Source organism: Leopardus geoffroyi, chromosome D2 (genome assembly GCF_018350155.1).
Source record: "Leopardus geoffroyi isolate Oge1 chromosome D2, O.geoffroyi_Oge1_pat1.0, whole genome shotgun sequence".
Lineage (NCBI taxonomy): Eukaryota > Metazoa > Chordata > Mammalia > Carnivora > Felidae > Leopardus > Leopardus geoffroyi.
The window spans coordinates 14,487,390-14,506,491 of record NC_059334.1 but is presented as its reverse complement, the minus strand read 5'-3'; the positions used below and the strand labels follow the sequence as shown (position 1 = coordinate 14,506,491).

The following is a 19,102-nucleotide window of genomic DNA, read 5'->3' as shown; positions in this document are numbered from 1 at the left end:
CTTTTCCAGAATGTCCTGTATTTGTATGTCATGTGGCCTTTTTAGACCAGCTTCGTGCACTTAATAACATGCATTTAAGGTTCCTCAATGCCTTTCATGGCTTGACAGCTTTTTTTTTTAGCACTAAAAAATACTCCATAATATGGATGCACCACAAATTATTTATCTGTTCACCTCCTGACGGACATTTTGATGGTTCTAAGTTTGGGCAGTCGTGAAGAAAGCTGCCGTAAACATCCACGTGCGGGTGTTTGTATGGACATAACTTTTCAGTTCCTTGGGGCAAGTGCCAAAGAGCATGACTGCTGGATCACATGGCAAGAGTGTATTTCATTTGGTAAAGAAACTGCCCAAATGCCTCCCAAAGTGGTTGTACCATTTTGCATTCCCACCAGCAATGAATGACAGGTCCTCTTGCCCTGTATCTTCACCAGCATCTGCTGATATCTGTGTTCGGACTTGGCCATTTTGAGGGGGGCAGGGTGCCGTGGTATCTCACTGTTGTTTTCATTCCCATTTCCCTGGTGATATAGATGAGGAGCATCTTTTCGTATGTGTCTTTGCCGTCTACGTATCTTCTCCAGTGAGGTGTCCGTGTGGCCTTTGGCCCGTTTTAAAATCACCTTCGCCTGGCTTTTAACCGGGGCCTTGTCCTTTTTATTACTGAGTTGTTAGAGTTCTTCCTATATTTTACGTAGAAATCCGTAATCACTTATATGATCTACAAATGTTTTCTCCCATTCTGTTTCTTGTGTTTCCACTTTCACCGCTTTGTGGTGAGAAACAGACGAGTATGCTCTTTTTGCCCGTGCCTACAGCCTTGGTGACAGGACTGTCGCACAGCCTTGCTAGATGCCCTAATTCACCTTCCGTCTCCTGCAAGACTCCACTCGGAGTTAGGAAGCACTCACATCGTCTTTCATGTCTTAAGATCGAGGAGTTTTGGGGCGCCTGGGTGGCGCAGTCGGTTAAGCGTCCGACTTCAGCCAGGTCACAATCTCGCGGTCCGTGAGTTCGAGCCCCGCGTCAGGCTCTGGGCTGATGGCTCGGAGCCTGGAGCCTGTTTCCGATTCTGTGTCTCCCTCTCTCTCTGCCCCTCTCCCATTCATGCTCTGTCTCTCTCTGTCCCAAAAAATAAATAAACGTTGAAAAAAAAAGATCGAGGAGTTTTTTGTTTGTTTGTTTTCCTCGAGGACAGCTTCCTTTCATAAAAAACAAGGAATCACTTTAAAGGCACTGTAATTGTCCTGAATCTTGTCCAAAGTTTAAAATTAAAGTCCAAGAAGGAGTGGCCTCTTTATTTAACCTCCTGACGAGTCTCTGAAATGCAGGCGGGTCCCATCGATCGAAACTACTCTCGGCTTCGTAGCAGCCACGGCTGCAAGGCAGACCTTGTCATTTGGTCCTTGTGCATTTCTGGAGGTATATTTTGGTTGCTTCTCTTTGGTTCCCAGCATAGCCATAGTCTTTTGTTTCTCATCGTCGTCTTAGTTTTATTCTTCCCTGGCCCAAACTAAGGGTGATGCACGAGGTGATTTCCAGAACTCTTTCCACTCTGCAGAGTCCGTACTCTTTTTTTTTTTTTTTAATTTTTTTTTTCAACGTTTATTTATTTTTGAGACAGAGAGAGACAGAGCATGAACGGGGGAGGGGCAGAGAGAGAGGGAGACACAGAATCGGAAACAGGCTCCAGGCTCTGAGCCATCAGCCCAGAGCCTGACGCGGGGCTCGAACTCACGGACCGCGAGATCGTGACCTGGCTGAAGTCGGACGCTTAACCGACTGCGCCACCCAGGCGCCCCCGCAGAGTCCGTACTCTTAAGCGGTGTCCAGGCCCTCCTTCGCATGGGCCCAGAATGTCACCTAGAAGCCATGCCCAAAGTCTACTGGCAAGCAGGGAGCACTCACCCAAATGCAGAAGAGACCCTCTGGCTGTGAATCAGCTGGGCCCGTGGACTCTGAATCCCAGCGTGACTTGATTACTACCATTCAAATGCATACACAAGTTTCCTGCAAAGTCATATATCTAGTTGAAGACCATTATGCTTACCTATATCATTTCTGGACAGGACTGTAGTCAAACATTTTGCAGTGAAAGTGATTTTTCTTTTTTTAATTCTAGTTTACGCTGACACCCTAAGTGTACATATTTGTTCCTCTTCAGTTAGTTCCGAGGACCGTTTGTGGTTTATTTCCTCCATGCCATTAACGAATCAAATAATGCTCCAGGGGCCATGGATGAAGGGCGCCTTAAATTCTGCAGATATCACTGCTGGAAACAGATTTTCAAGCTACAGTTATCCTTCATGTCTCAGATATTTTAGGTTGTTACTGATCCCAAATTAGAATTCTGCTATCAATAGAGCATCTGATGCTGGTTCACTTTAAACAAGCAGTCAAGGTTAAAACAAAGATCGATGGGCTTGTCTTGTGAGTATTGCCCATAAGCTAGGCTCCACACAGAGCCGCCCCCACGATTGGCCCCCTCCGCGGTGAGCAGGGAGTCCGAGACTTGAATGAATTCGATGGTATGTGTTTTTGTCTTCCGTTTTTATTTTTGTAGTTTTGCAGAAAGGGTAGGCTTCGAGTGGGGAGTAAGGTATAAGGAGGGGCCAAGGTTCAGGCAAGAGAAGAAAGCTGAGAGATGGGGGCGGGGTTGAGTCATGTCACATTTTGTTCGTTTGAGTTTTCAGGAAGTGGGGAGAACATATCGGACCCAATAAATCCCTGCCAAGAAGTATTATATTATACTTTATTGATATAACATGTGGAATGGGTGCACAAAAACCCAGGGGTAAAAACTATGCCTAATCATTTCTAACAGTGTCCTGCCCTGAAGCTGGTAGCTGTGATTGATGTGCTAGAAGGCATGGAAGCTGTGCATCATGGGACCCCTCTCTCTTGTTCCCACCGTCATGTCGGAGTGCAGGCCTCCCTCATGCACTGGAGCCCTCTGGGTTTCAAATACCTACCACCGTGAGGTGCCCGGGGGCACCACAGAGCCGACCGGGATGCAAGGAGATGACAGTCCTCCCGTCTAAGACGGATACCGACACAGTAACCTTGTCACTGACGTACACTCAAGGGCGAGATCTAAAACCGTGTATGATGAGCAGAAGTGAAGAGATGAGGGGAAAAGATTAGACAAGAGTCCCCTGAGGTTGGACCAAAGACAGAAGCATCCTGAGGGAGCAGTCAGAAGGGGAGCCACCTGGCCCTTCACCAAGCCGACAGGGCGCCTCCCCCCACCCCCCCCCCAGGTAGGCGAGAAGCTGAGGACTCTACCAACTCAAAGCTGTGGCTGTGCCTCCCTTCAGTCATGCAGGAAGAAGCCAACACTGCTACTCACGCTCCCTTCCCTTTGTCTCATTACTCACATCTTCTGGAAATTTGCGCGGCACGGATATAAAAAGGATGTGAGAAACAAAACATTGAAAACACGGAAAACAGAACTACATGTTCCTTTTGATGTTGGAATGGATGCTTCTGTACCGGCCGAGCAACAATGGCTGTGAAAGCAGGGATCTGACAGAGTTTTATATAAGAAGAATCGAAAAGTGTCTACATATTTTCTACGTAGGCTCCACGCCCCGTGTAGAGCCCAGTGTGAGCCTTGAACTCACAGCCCTGACATCGAGACCTGAGCTGAGATCAAAAGTCGGTCGCTTGACCCATCCGAGCCCCCCAGTTGCCCCAGAAACTGTCTAATCATTTTCAAAGAAAAAACAGTTGCAGCATTATTTTATATACTCTTGTACCCTAAGGCTTTTCCCATTTTGTTAGCATTTGTATCTGTTTTCTGTTTACAAGAGACACACCCTTTAAACTATTCTCAGGCGTCAGTATTGGTCTCAACCCCGTCTACTATGGAACTGAACTTCTAAAAGTAGATAAACTTCTCTTTTAGAGAATTCTCAAGGAGAAAGTAAATGAATCACTATTTTTGTGGTAGTTAGGAAAAACAAAAAACAAAAAAAATGGTAGCCTATTTAATTTTTTTCAAATACATGTTATTTATATACATATGTGTGTGTATATATATGTACGTATATATATAATGATATGGCCTACCTATAAAACAAACACGTAACGTATGTAAAAATCACATTGAACATAAATGCACACCTTGTGTTTTCTCCTTAGCATTTCCCCTGCATTATTGAATGACTTGTTTTATCAGCTGCGATATACCCTTTTGTCTAAATACATCAAACTTTATTTCCCATTTCCCTGTTAATGAACCTTTAGGTTGTTTCTATTTTTTTACTTACTCCTATTAAAACTTAGATGGAGCGTCGCCTGGTGACTCGGTTGAGCGTCCAACTCTTGGTTTCAGCTCAGGTCATGATCTCAACGCTTCGTGGGTTCAAGCCCCACATCGGGCTCTGCACTGACAGCGCAGAGCCTGCTTGGGATTCTCTCTCTCCTTCTCTCTCTACCCCTCCCCCATTCATGCTGTCTCTGTCTCTCTCAAACAAATAAACTTAAAAAAAAAAACAAAACACTTGATGGCCATCTTTGTCCATATGTCTATGTTCACATCAGATTATTTCTTGGGTAAATTCCTTAAAATGAAAATACTGGGTAAGAGGCCGTAAACATTTGTATTTTTTAGGAATTTTGATACACGTCACCAGCTTTCAGAATGGGCATTTATGTGAAATTTGCAGAGATCATCATCTTAAAATCAAAATGAGGGTTGACGAAAAAATTCCAAGAACAGATTTTGACTAGATAATTTCAAAAGGTTCCCATCAAGCTGGAAAATGATTGTGGTGTTGATGTTCTAGGGAAAACCCAGACAAGCCTGGTTGTCTCACCAACAAGTGCCCTAGGCTGGTCGCTCGGTGTCACACAGCCTCAGACACTCCCCTGGGGCACCAACAAGCCCATCTTTGTCAAAGGGCCAAGGAGCTAGGGTTGGGAGGTAGTTATGGAATCCACGAGACAGAAATATTCTGACACCAGGGAGGTAACTTTGGGGAACAAATCATGCATACGTTTAATCCTCCAAAACCAACCAAGAGTTCTAGATAATTCTTGAGACTTGTCTCCTTGCTGACACTAGCTGGTCATTTGGGGAAAAGGCCGGACTTACTGCCTCAGTCAGGAACAGGGTGTATCTCCAGACTTCTGGCTCCTTCTTGCTTTTGTCCGAAATCTGTGGGACCTTCTCTTTCAGCCCTAAAGCAAAAAAAACAGCCTTTGCTGGATTTTTGTTTGCTTTGGGGGGAAAAAAGTGAGGGGTATCTCTCATAATCTGATAAAATGGTAGAACATCTCTCCCTGTGGTCTGCCCCTACTTCTGCTGAAGGATACAATTCGTTGCAGGTTTAGATGCATATACCGCACCCCCCCACCCCTGTGCCCACACATGCCCAGCGTAGGGCAACTAAGGTCTTGTGCAAAACAAGGGAGGAGAAAAGGACCATCCTCAAGGCTTACTGTGGGGAAGACTCAGCGATTTCTTGGGGGAATTTTATAGTTTTTGGCCAGGGGAGTCATTTGGTAGCCCCTGACGTGCCAGAATGTTTCTTTCCTTTCACCCAGTGAGTTCACAGAGAGTTACAGCGGATTTGGTCAGCCGCGATCTGGGGGCTCTTTGTGTCACGCATGGAACGTCATCGGTCAGAGCTCAGCTTCATTGTCACTGAGCAGGAAGCACACACCCCTGGGAACAGGGGACAAGTGTTTAATTGAAGCTTTCCAGTGAAGTGATCGCTGAGAGTAAGTCTAGGGGACAGCTGGCACCAGGCCTGCTGTAGTCACACTCTGACCCCACCCCCTCCAAGATCCTGGCCTTGCTGGCCTCCACCAGGGTCCCATCTTTCTCTGAATCCAGCCTGAGGTGGCAGAAGCCAGGGCCAGCACCTGGGGGCTTCTAATGCCAGCCGTTTGGCCAGGAGCCAAACCCATTGCTGTAAGCAGGTTGTTGGTTGGTCTGTTCTTTGGGGTAGGGGAGCAAAGTACACCAATGCGCAAACGCCCCCTTAGGGGCAAAATGAGCCTGAACCAAGACTTCAGGGAAACAAGTCTAGCAGGGGAGAAGGCTTTTTGTTACTGGCATACCCCTTTCAGGTCAGGTCAGCAGAAGACACTTCCCAGGAGGTTCTGCTTGGCCAGGAGGACAGTGGGCCTGGATCCTAGTGTGTATGAGGCATGCTGGGTAGAGGAAGGAGAAGGCGAGGGTGCCATGTGGATGGGGAGGCGTAGAGAAGCCCCTGGGACTGGGAAAATGCGGGAAGTAGACCGTGTGTTCAGTAATTTTCAGGCATCCAGATGACACTCTATAAAACCCCTGTACCTTGGAAGCTTCTGGTAATTTGAGATTATACGGAGGGGCAGAGCTAGGCCAGGCATCAGGAGGGCCCAGCTGTTTCCCAGACCCATCCTAACTGGGGAATGAAGGACGATAGCCAGGCTCTCAAGAGAGGAAGGAAGCCTTGGGAATCAGGGTCTGTTTGAAGAATGGGGTACCCAGAGGTTGCCCACACAAAGGGGGTTGGTCCTGCCTGGAGCTCCTTTGGCAAATGGGCAGGACTTCCCTGATCCGTGAAGGGGCTGTTTCTAGGGCTAGTTCAGGAAGCTGATCCTGCCGGTACCTGCCCCCGCAGACCTGCTGAATCTGTTTCTCTGGATTCAGCTCCTTGTCTATCTAAGCCATTGGTAAATTCCTGCTTCTTCCTGCCCTAATGATTTTGCTTTCTTTCATTCATTCATTCATTCATTCATTCATTCATTCATTCACTGGTGCTCATTGAGGCCCTGTTCCTGGGCAGGGTCCCTCACTCCCAGTGCTTACAGCCAGTAGGAAGCTGAGGCAGCTATACAGAAAACTCTAGGGCAAGGCAGAGGTTATCACTGCCTTCAAAGAAGTGCAAAGAGCTAAGGGACTCCAGAGGAGGCCCCGATCCCAGGACTTCTGAAACTCTATCTGCCCAACTTGGAGCCTCTTCTGTCCTTGGTGAACATGACCCCTGCCTGCTGATCCTGGCCTGTCCTGGGCTCAGGAACTAAAGAGTAGAGCAGGCGCCTTCCCGAACCAATACATCTTTCTCATTTTCAAGTCAGTCTGATGGCCAATCCCCTTGATTCACCCTTGGAAACGAACACCAGCCAAGGGAGTGCGCCTCTGGCCTTGACGAGGATCCGATGTAGGTCAGTATTCTAGTTCCTGCTCCACAGAGGAAGAGCAGGGGAATCAGACAGGAGTCCAGCTGTGGTCGATGAATCATCCGGAACACAGCAAGCAGCTATTTCTGAACTAAATGGCATCAGATCTCTCTCTCCTCACCTTGAGTCCAGTGCCCTGGTCTCCAGGCACTTCCTCTGAGATGAAGCCAGTGGGGGGCAGAGAGCCCTGAGCAGGAGGGAGCTGGCCAAGCGTGGTTTTCTTGGCACCGCTGTTTCCATGCAGGCACAAAGGGATAGTCTGGGAGGTGGCTGAAGCCGACAGTTCTAGAAAACTCCAGAATTCTGGGTCCCGTGAATATGCTCTTGTTTGCTTCCTTCCTCCCTCCCCTTCCTTCAGAACTTCCTGTTTTGAGCACCTATTACGTAAGCCATATATGGTGCTTGGTACAAACCAGAGATGGCCCCTCCCCAGGAAAGAACCTGGTGGGAGAGACTGAAGATAATGACTGATGCGTTCTGAGTGCTGCTCTTTACCAGGTTCTCTTACGTGAACTTCACATGTATCCCTTTTTCTAAGCTTCACAGCAGCAGTGTAAGGTACCTACGATTATTATCTCCATCTTAAGGATGATGTGTTGAGCGTAGAGCGATTAAACGACATGACCAGGTGAAACCATTGTTAAGCAGTGCCCCCTTTCCAGTGTCGGAAGGAATGTATGAAAGCTGGCATGTTCATTTCCCAAAGTGGAAGAGAATGATCACTTCTTGAGTATCTTCTGGGGACCAGACATTGTGTACTCGTTCTATACTTATGGTCTGTGTTGGCACCAAGGTAGGTCTCTGAAGGTCCCAGGAAAGGGAGCCTCCCCCCCTCCAGCCCACCCAAGCCCACCCCAGGTGTCCCTTCTGGCCTTTCTGCTCTTCCAGGGAAGCTGCCCCTTCTCAGCTCCCATGATGCCACCATGCCATGGCCTGGTCTTGCAGAGGGCCACCCCATGGTGTCTTCCACTGGACTCAGGCTCCTGACCAGGATCCACAAAGGAAGTGACCAGACACCCCATTCCCATCTCTGTGCCTCTCTTTTTGTTCATCATGATCCTGACCCTGGGCTCAGAATGGCCACAAAGCTAGCTGTTGTCCAGTCACCGTGGAGCAATCATGGAGATGCCGCGAGGGGATGTGTCTGCAAAAGCAACCTTGACATTACTTTCTAGAAAAAGAGGAAAAATCCTAGTGGGGCCCTAATGAGTTCTGAGTTTATGCTGTTGATGCACAGTGCCAGAGAAGGGGCATGTGAGGATGAGAAAAGCCACCCAGAGATCTGTCTAATGGTTCTTGATTCCCTGAACTTGCACTTGGAGTTATTGAAAAAGGTTATCAGTTATTCCTGCCAGATCAGGGGAATGAGTGGCCCAACGCATGGAGTTAATTTCTTTCGATCATTAGACCTTCTCGCCTGTTGGATACCAATGCGTGCTCCACTTTGAAAGCTTCTAATGCTGCAGACTGATTTATTTGGGTAAAACTCCATTTCTGGTTCTTGGAGCTACTTGAAGTGATTATTTTTAAACATGGGTAACCACAAAAATAATTTGTTATTCTGACTGTTTAATACTACAAAGGCTTCTGAAGCAGTGTTAATATTTCAGAGCAAATTAATTGAAGCGGTCTGTTTTCTGACTATTGAAAACCTTTGCTGGATTTTATATTTTTTATTATTTATTTTGAGGAGATTAAGTAAAGCTCTCTGCTTAAAAAGAATGTAATTTTAATAGTATTTTTCAAACCATATGCATTATGACCCAAGAGCAGATCATACTATAATCAACTTACTTGATCACAATCAGCATTTAAAAAATTTTTTTAATGTTTGTTTTTGAGAGAGAGAGAGAGAGAGAGAGAGAGTGGGGGAGGGACAGAGAGAGAGGAGACACAGAATCCGAAGCAGACTCCAGGCTCTGAGCTATCAGCACAGAGCCTGACACAGGGCTTGAACCCACAAACCATGAGATCATGACGTGAGCTGAAGTCAGACGCTTAACCGACTGAGCCACCCAAGCACTCCACAGTCAGCATTTTTTTTTTTTTTGCAATAAAAGAACAGAGCAAAATATATGGAACAGAACAGAAGAATAGAATAGAATAGAATAGAATAGAATAGAATAGAATAGAATAGAATTAGAAATAGAAATAGAATAGAAAGAATAGAATAGAATAGAATAGAATAGAATAGAATAGAAGTGTTCATACATGGTAAGGGTAGTATTTTATTAAATATTCAGCTCAGTTATATATGTGTTTGTACATGCCAAGCATATTTTTACCAAGTTTTAAATTGGCATATGGTTTACAAACAGTAAAATTCATCCTTTCAGTGTAAAATTCTATGAATTTTTAAGAAATGTAGATTTCTTTCTGTCAAAAAAGTGAGAAACCATTTAAAGGGAGAGTCTACTAACTGAAGTATTCATGAAAGATAATATTCTTTTAAGACCTTTGGAGGAAGTGACATCTTATCTTGGAAGATAATTTCATACACCCCAAATTTTAAAGCCAATGGCACCTTGGAAATTGTTCAGTTCATCGCTTTCAAAACCTTCTTTTTACAGTGACAACTGTTTTATAAACTGAATCTAACATGGACATAGAAAAGTAGAGTCAGTCTGCAGAGAGACCAGGAAAAACAGTCTGGAAACTACCAATGGGGGCTAACTATTGTGTGCCCACGTTAGAAAGCTGAGGCCAGAATAGGCTGAGTGGCCCCTCGAGGTTGGCCACTGTTCTTGCCAGAGCTGGTGCTCAATCTTGAGCTGTTGCTGGCTGTTATTCAGGGCATTTTCCATGTCTCTTGGGCTCAAGAGAGTCACAAGTATTACTTACCCCACCAAGGGGATCACGTGCCTGTTTGGAATAGTGTGATGAGTCTGAAAATACATTCCAGTACAGAAGATTGAAATGGCCAGTGACCACCATGAACGGCAGATGCAGGAGTCAGTCCAGGAAGACCAGACCAGACTGTTTGGGCAACACGAGTTATTTAGGGAGGCCGGAGACTGAATATAGAGCTAGACCTGGGAGTCCAGTACCAGAAAGAAAAGTAGTAAGCCTCCAGAACTTGAGGAATCAACCGGGTCCTTAGAGCTACGCACTTCCTTGATGATTCATCCCAAGGTTGCCTGCCCTTCTCTTCCTAAAGGGCCATGGCCAGGACCCCACATAGGGTTGCAATTTAAATATAGCCTCTTGGGTGTACAAGAAACTGGCTGATTTGTCTTCTTTCTTACCTGAGACTCCTCCTTTCACTTCCTTACTCTGGTTCGCAAGTGGGAAGTAGGGGTTAGGCTGGGAGGCTGTTGAAGGCAGGCCAGGGAGTATAAAACTCATACCCACGTTACGTAAGTTCTGCGTCATAGACTTGTTACTCTCTGTATCTGTTCAGTGAACTTACTCCATTGTTTGGACCATTGTACTAAGAACGCAAAGCCCACTGACTCTTATGAGCCTGCTGTACCAGAATGCCACAGATGGCCATTAAATATCCCATCTCCCCAACCTCAGCAATGAAAAGAGAAAACCAGAGCGTGGGGTTAGTGACAAAGAACATTCTTCTGTCGCAGAGGTCGGCATGTCATGTAAAGCTGAGGGAAATGCTGGGTTTGGTGAGCAAACCATTGACCATTTTTAGAAGATGACGTTTATGAATATGACCTGGAAAAAGCCAACCCCCAGTCCCTCTTTCAGATAAATTCCTATAATATTAAATTTAAGACTGGTAGGTACCCAGTGACATCGTTCAGTTATTAGCTCACACAAGCATCCTCCACAGAGCAGGGTTAAATGAGGTAACCTCTTGCCTAGATATTATATATACAGGATTTGTTTCCATTGATACTTCGGGGATCATGTCTGTCTTTATTGAAAGAATTATTAGCATCCTTTTTTATGTGATTTGAGAATTGGGTTTTTAAGTGGGGAGCTTGTGTGATTTTCTAGGTATCCCTGAGTTAGGTCCTAGTAGCCTCACCCTAGCATAGGGTTTTAAATTGTTGGAATTCTCAAAATACCAGTGTGCTCATATACCAGCACACAGTTAATATTCTAGAATAATTTTATGTATGTAAGTTTGTAAATATGCAGCCTCACCACACTCACTCGCCCCAGAAAAGTGTGCACTCAGGAGTGTCAGCTCCACATGGTCAAGCCACAGGAACTCCTTTTTTAAAAAGGAGTAGAGGAAATATTTGGTGGGCATTAAGATTTTTTTGTTGAAACAAAGGTATGAGCTAATAGAGTATAGAAAATGAGAAACAGCATTCGGTTCTTAAAAATAAGGGGAGGAAGCTGAGATGAGATTTGGTACCACCTTTTTGATAAGCAGAAGTTGATAGACATGAGGAGGTGATGACCTCTCAGGTATCAGAAGGTCCTGGAGAATCCTGGAGGGGGGAAAAGAAGGTTTAGGTATAACTACTTAATGAGTGAAGTTGACAGGAGTATTTAACAACACTTAATGATCTGGGTTCCTGAGTGTCTCAGTCAGTAGAGCGTCCAACTTCGGCTCAGGTCGTGATCTCACGGTTTGTGAGTTTGAGCCCCGCATTGGGCTCGCTGCTGTCAGCACAGAGCCCGCCTTCGGATCCTCTGTTCTCCCTTTCTCTCTGCCTCTCCCAGACTCGCTCTGTCCAAAATAAATACACAGAAAAAAAAAAAAAAACAATACTTGATCATCTGTTTAACTTGTATAAGACGCTGCAGTAAATAGGAAGATGCATAAAGAAACAGACAACTGTTTATTGGGCACTTTCATTGTGAGCTGCCCAGTAGAATGAGTGTGGTGGACGGGCTAATTTTAAGTCTCAGGGGTATTTGCTTCCGCAGCAAGTAAAGCTAAAAATTGAAGTTCTGGGGAGACCCAGACTCCAGGAGGTGCAAAAGCATGATGAAATCTATTGAAACCATATTCAAGTGCAAGGAAATGAATTATGGATTGCCTGATTAGTATCTCCTACCTGAATTAGAATAGTTAAGTGGAGTTTTTACATTTTACATCTCTAACAAGTGAATAGCATGGCAGGCTTTTCTGAGTACAATAGTAATTTGTTCAGACTGGAATATAAATAACTGCTTGGCCAGTTTGCACACTCTATGACCTGGGACATTTTATATAAAAATCTCTCTTTGCCTCAGTTTCCCCATCTATAAAACAAGGTAACAGCAATCTCACAGAGCTCTTGTAAGTAAATAATGAAATTATTTCTGCAAAGCAAACTAACACGGTATTTGATACATAGTAAGTACGCAAAAAATAAGTAGTCATGTGATATTTTAGTTACTGTATATAATGTTGATTGATGAACTTAGTGAAACAACACATAAGAATATTATATTGCGTATTTAAAAGGCCCTCTTTATATAAGATGAAATTCTTTTGCTTTGGGCCTATTTATGCTTAATTTTTACAAAGAACGGAACGAATAGCTTATTGACTTAGACTGTCATCTCTAGGGGTCTTGAGCCAAGTTCATGGAAGAGGCATATAATGTCGAGGCTACCACTAGAGGGCTCTGCAGAGACCCTGTAATCCTTTACTTGGCTATAGTGATGAAGCAACCTTGAGAAACCATGGCCTTTCGCAGAGCCAGGGGCCATTCTGTCCATCGGGACTGTTCAAGAGGGCAAGGAATAACAAGATCCCTACAAGACCACTTGTAAGAACCACTTCTGCCAGGGACCCGAGGGTTTGCACGTGGATGGCACCAGAAACGCCTGTTAGGAAGCAGGCTAGGGTTGCTCTCTGCCTCTTCCCACTCCACTGAGTTAGCCTTATGGGGGACACGAGTTACATCGTATAGTAGAATATCAGCTTTGAGACAGGAAACCAAGCAGAGTTGGGAGGCTCTCAAACTCTGGGGAAGGACTTAACAATAACAAAACCCACCTTGAATGACCACCAAATCTTCCGTTTCCCAGAGGAGGCTGGGACTCCCGACGGGTGCCCTGGGCATGTGCGAGTGAGATGCCCATTAGGCCTCGTGGAGTTCTTGGGCTGTGCAAGCCCTGTGCATCCTACCTGCAGGGTGATGGCAGGGCTCCTCGAATGCTGCATTATCATTGCATAAACGTCCTGGGGACTCGGTGGTCACTTAAGGATCACCACAGCCAATGATGCAGTAGGGATGTCATTGCTTTTTATCACGCGTCATTGGCCAGTAGCTTACAGCTGGGTCTGCGTGGGAGCAGTGAGACCAGTGTGTGCAGAGGCAAATGCCAGACCGGCGGCAGCAGCATGAACCCGGGAGCTGGGCAGAGATGAAGTTTCTCCACTTCCCTGGGAGTTGGGACTCGCTGGACCCGGCCGGTGGGGCAGGAGCGGAAATCTCAAGCCTTCCTCTTGTTGCTGCTTTGCTCTATGGACTTTGCATCTTCTGCCCCCCCCCCCAAATCGTCCCCCGAGGCCAGACAAGATAATGTGCCCCTAGACTCTTTCAAAGAAGTTCACACAAGCCGTTGGGGAAGCTTGGCTTCTTTCCTGACTTCTTCCTGTAAACCACAGCTCAGGACTCTGTGCAGGGAAGTCAGCTCTCAATTCAAAGTCAAACGCCTCGCATTTTAAACTCGAGGCTAAGTTCTCGGGTGTCCCCTCCCGCGAGCGGGTGGTGGCAAAGGGCAGACCTGGGAGCTGATGGCCAGCCCCGCAGGAGGCCACAGCCGGGACAGGGCTGGGAGGGAGGGCCCGGGCTGCTGCTGCTGCTGCGGGGGGGCCGGGCGTCCCAGGGCGGGGGGCGGAGCAGGTGAGCCCGTGGGGTGGGCGTGGGGAGCGCACTTGTACGTGACGTTGGAGTTTGCAGCAACCTCCAGGCAGGAGGCTGTGGGCGCGTGTGTGGAGTGGCTGCGCGGCCAGGGAAGATGTGCTCGGAGGGGCGGCCGCCGCAGTGAGCCGCGCGGCGACAGGAGCCCGGCCGGCAGCCCCGGGGGCAGGGCCTGAGCGGCCAGCCGCTCGCGCTCCTCCGCGGCGGAGGCCACCGGGACCGGACCCGAGAGGCGCGCCCCGGCCGGCCCCAGGATGTAGGCGATCGGCGGAGGCGCTCCTGCAGGCGGACGGCTCATCATGAAGAAGCACTCGGCCCGGGTGGCCCCGCTCAGCGCCTGCAACAGTCCGGTCCTTACCCTCACCAAAGTGGAAGGTAATGGCCCCGGGGCTGGCGGGGGGTGGGGGGGCACCCTGCTGGGGCTGCCTGGCCGTGGGTGCTGCCGCGCTCCCCAGGAAGCGTCGCCCGCAGTGCAGCGCCCCGATGCCTGATGCCTGCGGGGGGCGGGGGTGGCAGCTGGAGAGGTGGCTCCCGGGCGCGCCGGGCTGAGCTGCTGCGGGGTCTGCGGGGCTGTCCCCCTGCTGCCAGAACACAGGGCTGGCTCCTCCCTGCGTGGCCCCCAGTACATCTGGCAACAGCAGCGGGCAGCGGTGGCCTGAGCTCCTGCCTGTCCTGTCCTGAGGCACCTGCCAGCTGGGGCCGAGGAGGAAGGGGTCTCCCAGACACTAACCAGTGCTCTCCCTCACACCAACCCCCACCACCACACTGCACACACAGGCGCGTGCACACACACACACACACACACACACACACACACACACACTTGAATACCCTGGGTTTGGAGCGTCACCCCCACCCCCACCCCTAGGAAGACCAGAGGTATTGCTCTGCTGGTGGAGGAAGGAGATATGTATCTGCCGCAGCCCAAATCAGCCTTCCTGCCCCTGAAGCCTGCCAGCCCCCCAGCAGTGTGAGTGCCCAGCTACCTGGGAACAGGAGGGCAAGCAGGTGAGAGAGAAGCCACCAGCAGCCTGTAAACAGGTCCTTTCCCCAACTCAGGGGAAAGACACAGACACTTACTCAGACACAGCTGTTATCCTGCTGGAGTAAAGGGGACCTCCCTTTCTGATGGGGGGCAGGGAAGGGGGATGCAGAGAGAGACCAGGCTCCGTCCTGAACTGCTCTAACAGGAGGTGGAATGACTGAGTCTTCCTAGAGCTGGCCAAGTTGGCCAGGCGAGGGCTGGGAGGGAGCCCCTGGCCAGTGGGGACAGGAAGGCGGACCCCTCGGTTCCAGGCCTTCGTGTCTCCTGAGCTAACAGAGCCCGGTGCAACCAGTGTGTAGGAGAGAGCCCAGCTTCTACCTTGTCCCTGGGACTGCAGCCTGGAGCCCAGACCTCTGTATGATGGCCTCCAAGGACCTGTACCCCTCATGAGTCCTTGTTTGTCACAGTGAGAACCAGTAAGAATGAGATGGAAACTTGGGGCGGTTGTGTACTCCACACGCAGCCCACCCTGTCCACTGGGGTCGACCAGGAGCCATCCTGGTACCGTTACCCCCCATCGAACAGCTAAGGACTGTGAGACCCTGCAAGGCGGATTGACTTGTCCAAGACCCATAACTAATGGGTGGTGAGACAGGAATGGACTCCTGGGCCCTCTGATCCCAAACCTGTGCTTTTCAGGACACGATTCTTCACGAACCTGCAACTCCTTACCATTTGCATCATTTTCTGTCTAAAGGAGGCTGATTCTTTTTTTTCCCCCTCCGTGTAGCTGTCTCTTCCCCTTCCCCATCCCGATCTTAGGAGAGACATGGTATCTGTCATCTACACCTAAGTTTAGTGCATGTGCCGACTTTCCTAAGGGGTTCTGCATTTCCAGGCCTTTTCAGGGACACTGCCCAGGCGTGCGTGCAAGATGGGGGAGGGGAAGGATTGGAGGATGTGTATGTCCCATAGGGAAGCTGGAAATGTCTGCCCACTCCTGGGGTCCTTGTGGGAAGTCGCCCACCTCCACCTTTTAAGTACAGCAGGCTGGTGCTGCTTTCCAACAACAGAGTGTCTCCCCCCCACCCCCACCCCCACCCCTGCCCCTGGCAATCCCCAGCCCATCGTGCAGGACAGGTCTGAACTGCCCGCGGAGTCAGGCTGAATATGGATGGAGAGGTCACCCAGGCTGGGTGCCGTGACCCCAGAGGTGCTGTAGGAGGCAGGGAGGGACATGCCAGCCCCAGGTTCACCTTCAGGGAATAAAAATGGGGACACCCTCCTCCGTTGCCTTAGGTGTAACTGTCAGGTGAACTCTGAGCCTCCCGTCCACACTGACAGCCTTAGCAAGCCATGGACTCGGTTTTTTAACCAACATTTGCCCATACGCGTCTGTAGCGGAAAGTGTATTTCACTGAGGATCGGAGAGATCGGGGATGAAGACTGTGCCCTTCTCCTTCTCTGCCCCCCGCCCGACTTGCGTACATCGTGAGCGCTGAGCCTCATTTCCTTGTTTTGAGCCCTGGTAAAACAGAAGTCATAAACCCACCTCAGCTGACTTTTGGGAAGGCAGTGAGGTAGGATGGGTGATAATACCTAGCACATACCTGGCACACAGTAGCTCCTTAATAAACGTCTGGCACTCCTCCAGTCACAGACTGTCTCGTGCCTTCAGCAAACCTTCTTGCTCTCAAAGAGTAAGGGAATGAGGACGGTATCTAGAAGCATCCACAGAGTTCCGGTGATGCTAGAAAGCCCCCCGTTCCCTTTTTGCATAGGATACCTACGTGTATGTCAGCAGAAGTCTGCAGGCCAGGGCCGGATAAAACCTGCCATTGGTACGCCCGGGAATACGTGTAGCACTTTCTCTCTGCCTTTTTTTTTTTTTTTTTTTTTTTTGTGCTTGGTGTTTTTGTTCAGTTTGGCTCTTGGTCTATTTTTTGAAACCATTTACATCTTCTGTGCTCGCTTTGGAAGTGCTGAATCATTTTGTTTTGCCTTGGATGCACAGGGCAGGGTGGTCCCCATCCTGTGGCTGTTTCTGTGTGGCTGGCAGACGGGCTATAGTGACAGAATGCAGCCAGCAAGGAATATTTATTGGGTTGTGGAGTGTGTCTTCTATGGGGAGGCAAGAAGGCACCGGCATGCGGCACATATAAAACCAAAATAGAAAATGCAATGCTGGGCCGAACTGAAACACAGAAAAATGGACAAGCGGACTTCATTTACTCGCCAGAGACCTCATCCCACCCGACTCCACATCCGTTGCCCACTTAGCGAGGCCCTGGAAACACAAAAATAAACAACAACACTAGCTTCGTTTCCTCAGGGAAGTTTCCAGTCTAGTGCCAAAGAGACATGCAGATAGATACATTATCTAGTGTAAGGGAGAAAGTTCTGGTACACAGCTAAGGACAAAGTGTCACGGGGACGCTGATAATTGAGGAATCTAAGGAGGCCCTCGCGAGGAGGAGACCTCCTTGAGAAGACCTTCCTGAACAAGAGGAGGCCTGTCTGAGGAGGAAGCCTTCTGAGGTAGAGGTGTTGTAACCGAAGTGAGAAAACTTGTCAGGCACAGAAGGGAGGGTGAGCTGTTTCAGGCAGAAGGACTGGTGTGTGCACAGGCTTGGCCAGGAAGCATAAGAAGGGAGAGCAGCTGGGCCCCAGAGAGGGGTTGAGGCTCGAAAAGTGGTTTCCAGCCAGGTGGATGGCATCTGTCCCGTCTGACAGCATATCTCGTTCTCCGATCCTTTTCCTCCCTTTCCCATCGGATGCAGACACTGAGCATCGATCAGTGGTACCTCTCTAGTAGAGCAGCGTTTCCTGGGACCGTCTACATTCACAACCAGCTAAATCACACTCAGAATTACATTCAGTAGGAATCGGTAGTTGAGAGAGACAGTAGGTTTCCCCAAGAGGCTGGCGGTGTGTAGTATTCTGGAAAGAGGGAGGGCTTTAGCATTAGGTGGGCCGGGTTTAGTGCCCACCTCTCATGCTGACCTGAGTAACTTCGCCAAATGACTCAAGCTCAGTGGGAATCCGTTCTCTTACGTGAAAGCGAAGAGGGACGAGACGTCCCTCTTTAACACTGAGAATGGTTGTTTTTGCGAATGTGACTGCCGTGTTGCAGACACTTTGTTTGGGGAGATGGCTGCCTTCCTGCTCTTTCTCCCAAAGGAAGGATGAGCATTGTTACCCCAACTGATAGACAAGGAAACCGAGGTTCAGAGAAACTGCTCCTGCAAGGTCATGCAGTTTGAAAGTAAGCATGTCAGGCTGCGTGTCCGGATCTTCACTGGCTCCAGGGTGTTGCAGAACCTCTGTACGACTGCATTTCATTTGATTGGCAGTGGGAATTGCATCTGCTCATGGCACTCTGTAAGGGCTGGGTAGATGTTTGCTCACTGGAGCTCCTGCTGCAATATGGCGTAGAGGTCTGGACCGTCCCTGGGACTCACAGACCCACTGTCATTGATATGCTTAGTATCTCTGCTCTGGGGCTGTCAGCCTGTCTCAGCCACCCCCAGTGTAGGTGTGGCTACTGGGTTTCTATTAATGGGGTAGGACTGTCATCCTGGGGTGCCCCATTATCACGTAGGTGGAGCCCCAGCCCTGTTGGTCCCGTCTTACGGGAGTCTTGAGAAGCATACTGCCAAAGGGTTCCTGTACCCAAAAATGTTTGCCTGGTTGGGTGGTCCCAGACCTGAAAGTTCGGTAACAAAAGTCATTTGTCATTTGTGTATTGAACACACACGTTACCTAGTCCGCGCAAGAGAATGAACTGGATGTTGCTTGAGGACGCTAGAGGGATAAATTACACAGAGCTCCCAAACAAGGGAGAAATGTCACAGATGCCATGTTGGAATCTCATTTTCTTTTTAATTCCATGAAAGGATGATAACATAAATGACGCGTTTCAGCAGAGGGCGTGCTCCCGTCTGGCTGGGATGCAGGTGGCCACTAAATAGCTCTCTGGCCACCAGTCTCCCCCCCCCCCCGCCCCCGCTTTGCCAAAATGACATAAACGAAGGACATGCTTTCCCGCTGAGCCTGGAGGTGGCCTCAGGATCTTTCTCATCTCCAAAATGCAGGTGATGACTGTACATCCTTTGGAACTGGACTTGAGCACGATTAGGACAGCATGGTAGAGGCTGTTCCTGTGCCCTGTGCT

The 19,102-nt window shown here is 48.7% G+C and overlaps 1 protein-coding gene across 3 annotated transcripts in view; it reads left to right on the top strand.

Moving 5' to 3' along the window:
- Positions 1 to 19,102, top strand: part of SLC35F3 (solute carrier family 35 member F3) — a 402,008-nt gene that overhangs the window by 268,206 nt on the left and 114,700 nt on the right. Inside the window, exon 1 of one of the 3 annotated variants that reach the window (XM_045437336.1) lies at positions 13,957 to 14,318. The exons of the other annotated variants lie outside the window; for them this stretch is intronic. Coding sequence (XP_045293292.1) covers positions 14,243 to 14,318 — 76 coding nt within the window. The 5' untranslated portion in view covers positions 13,957 to 14,242. Of the gene's footprint in view, positions 1 to 13,956; positions 14,319 to 19,102 lie in introns of those variants that run through there. 3 annotated transcript variants of the gene reach the window in all.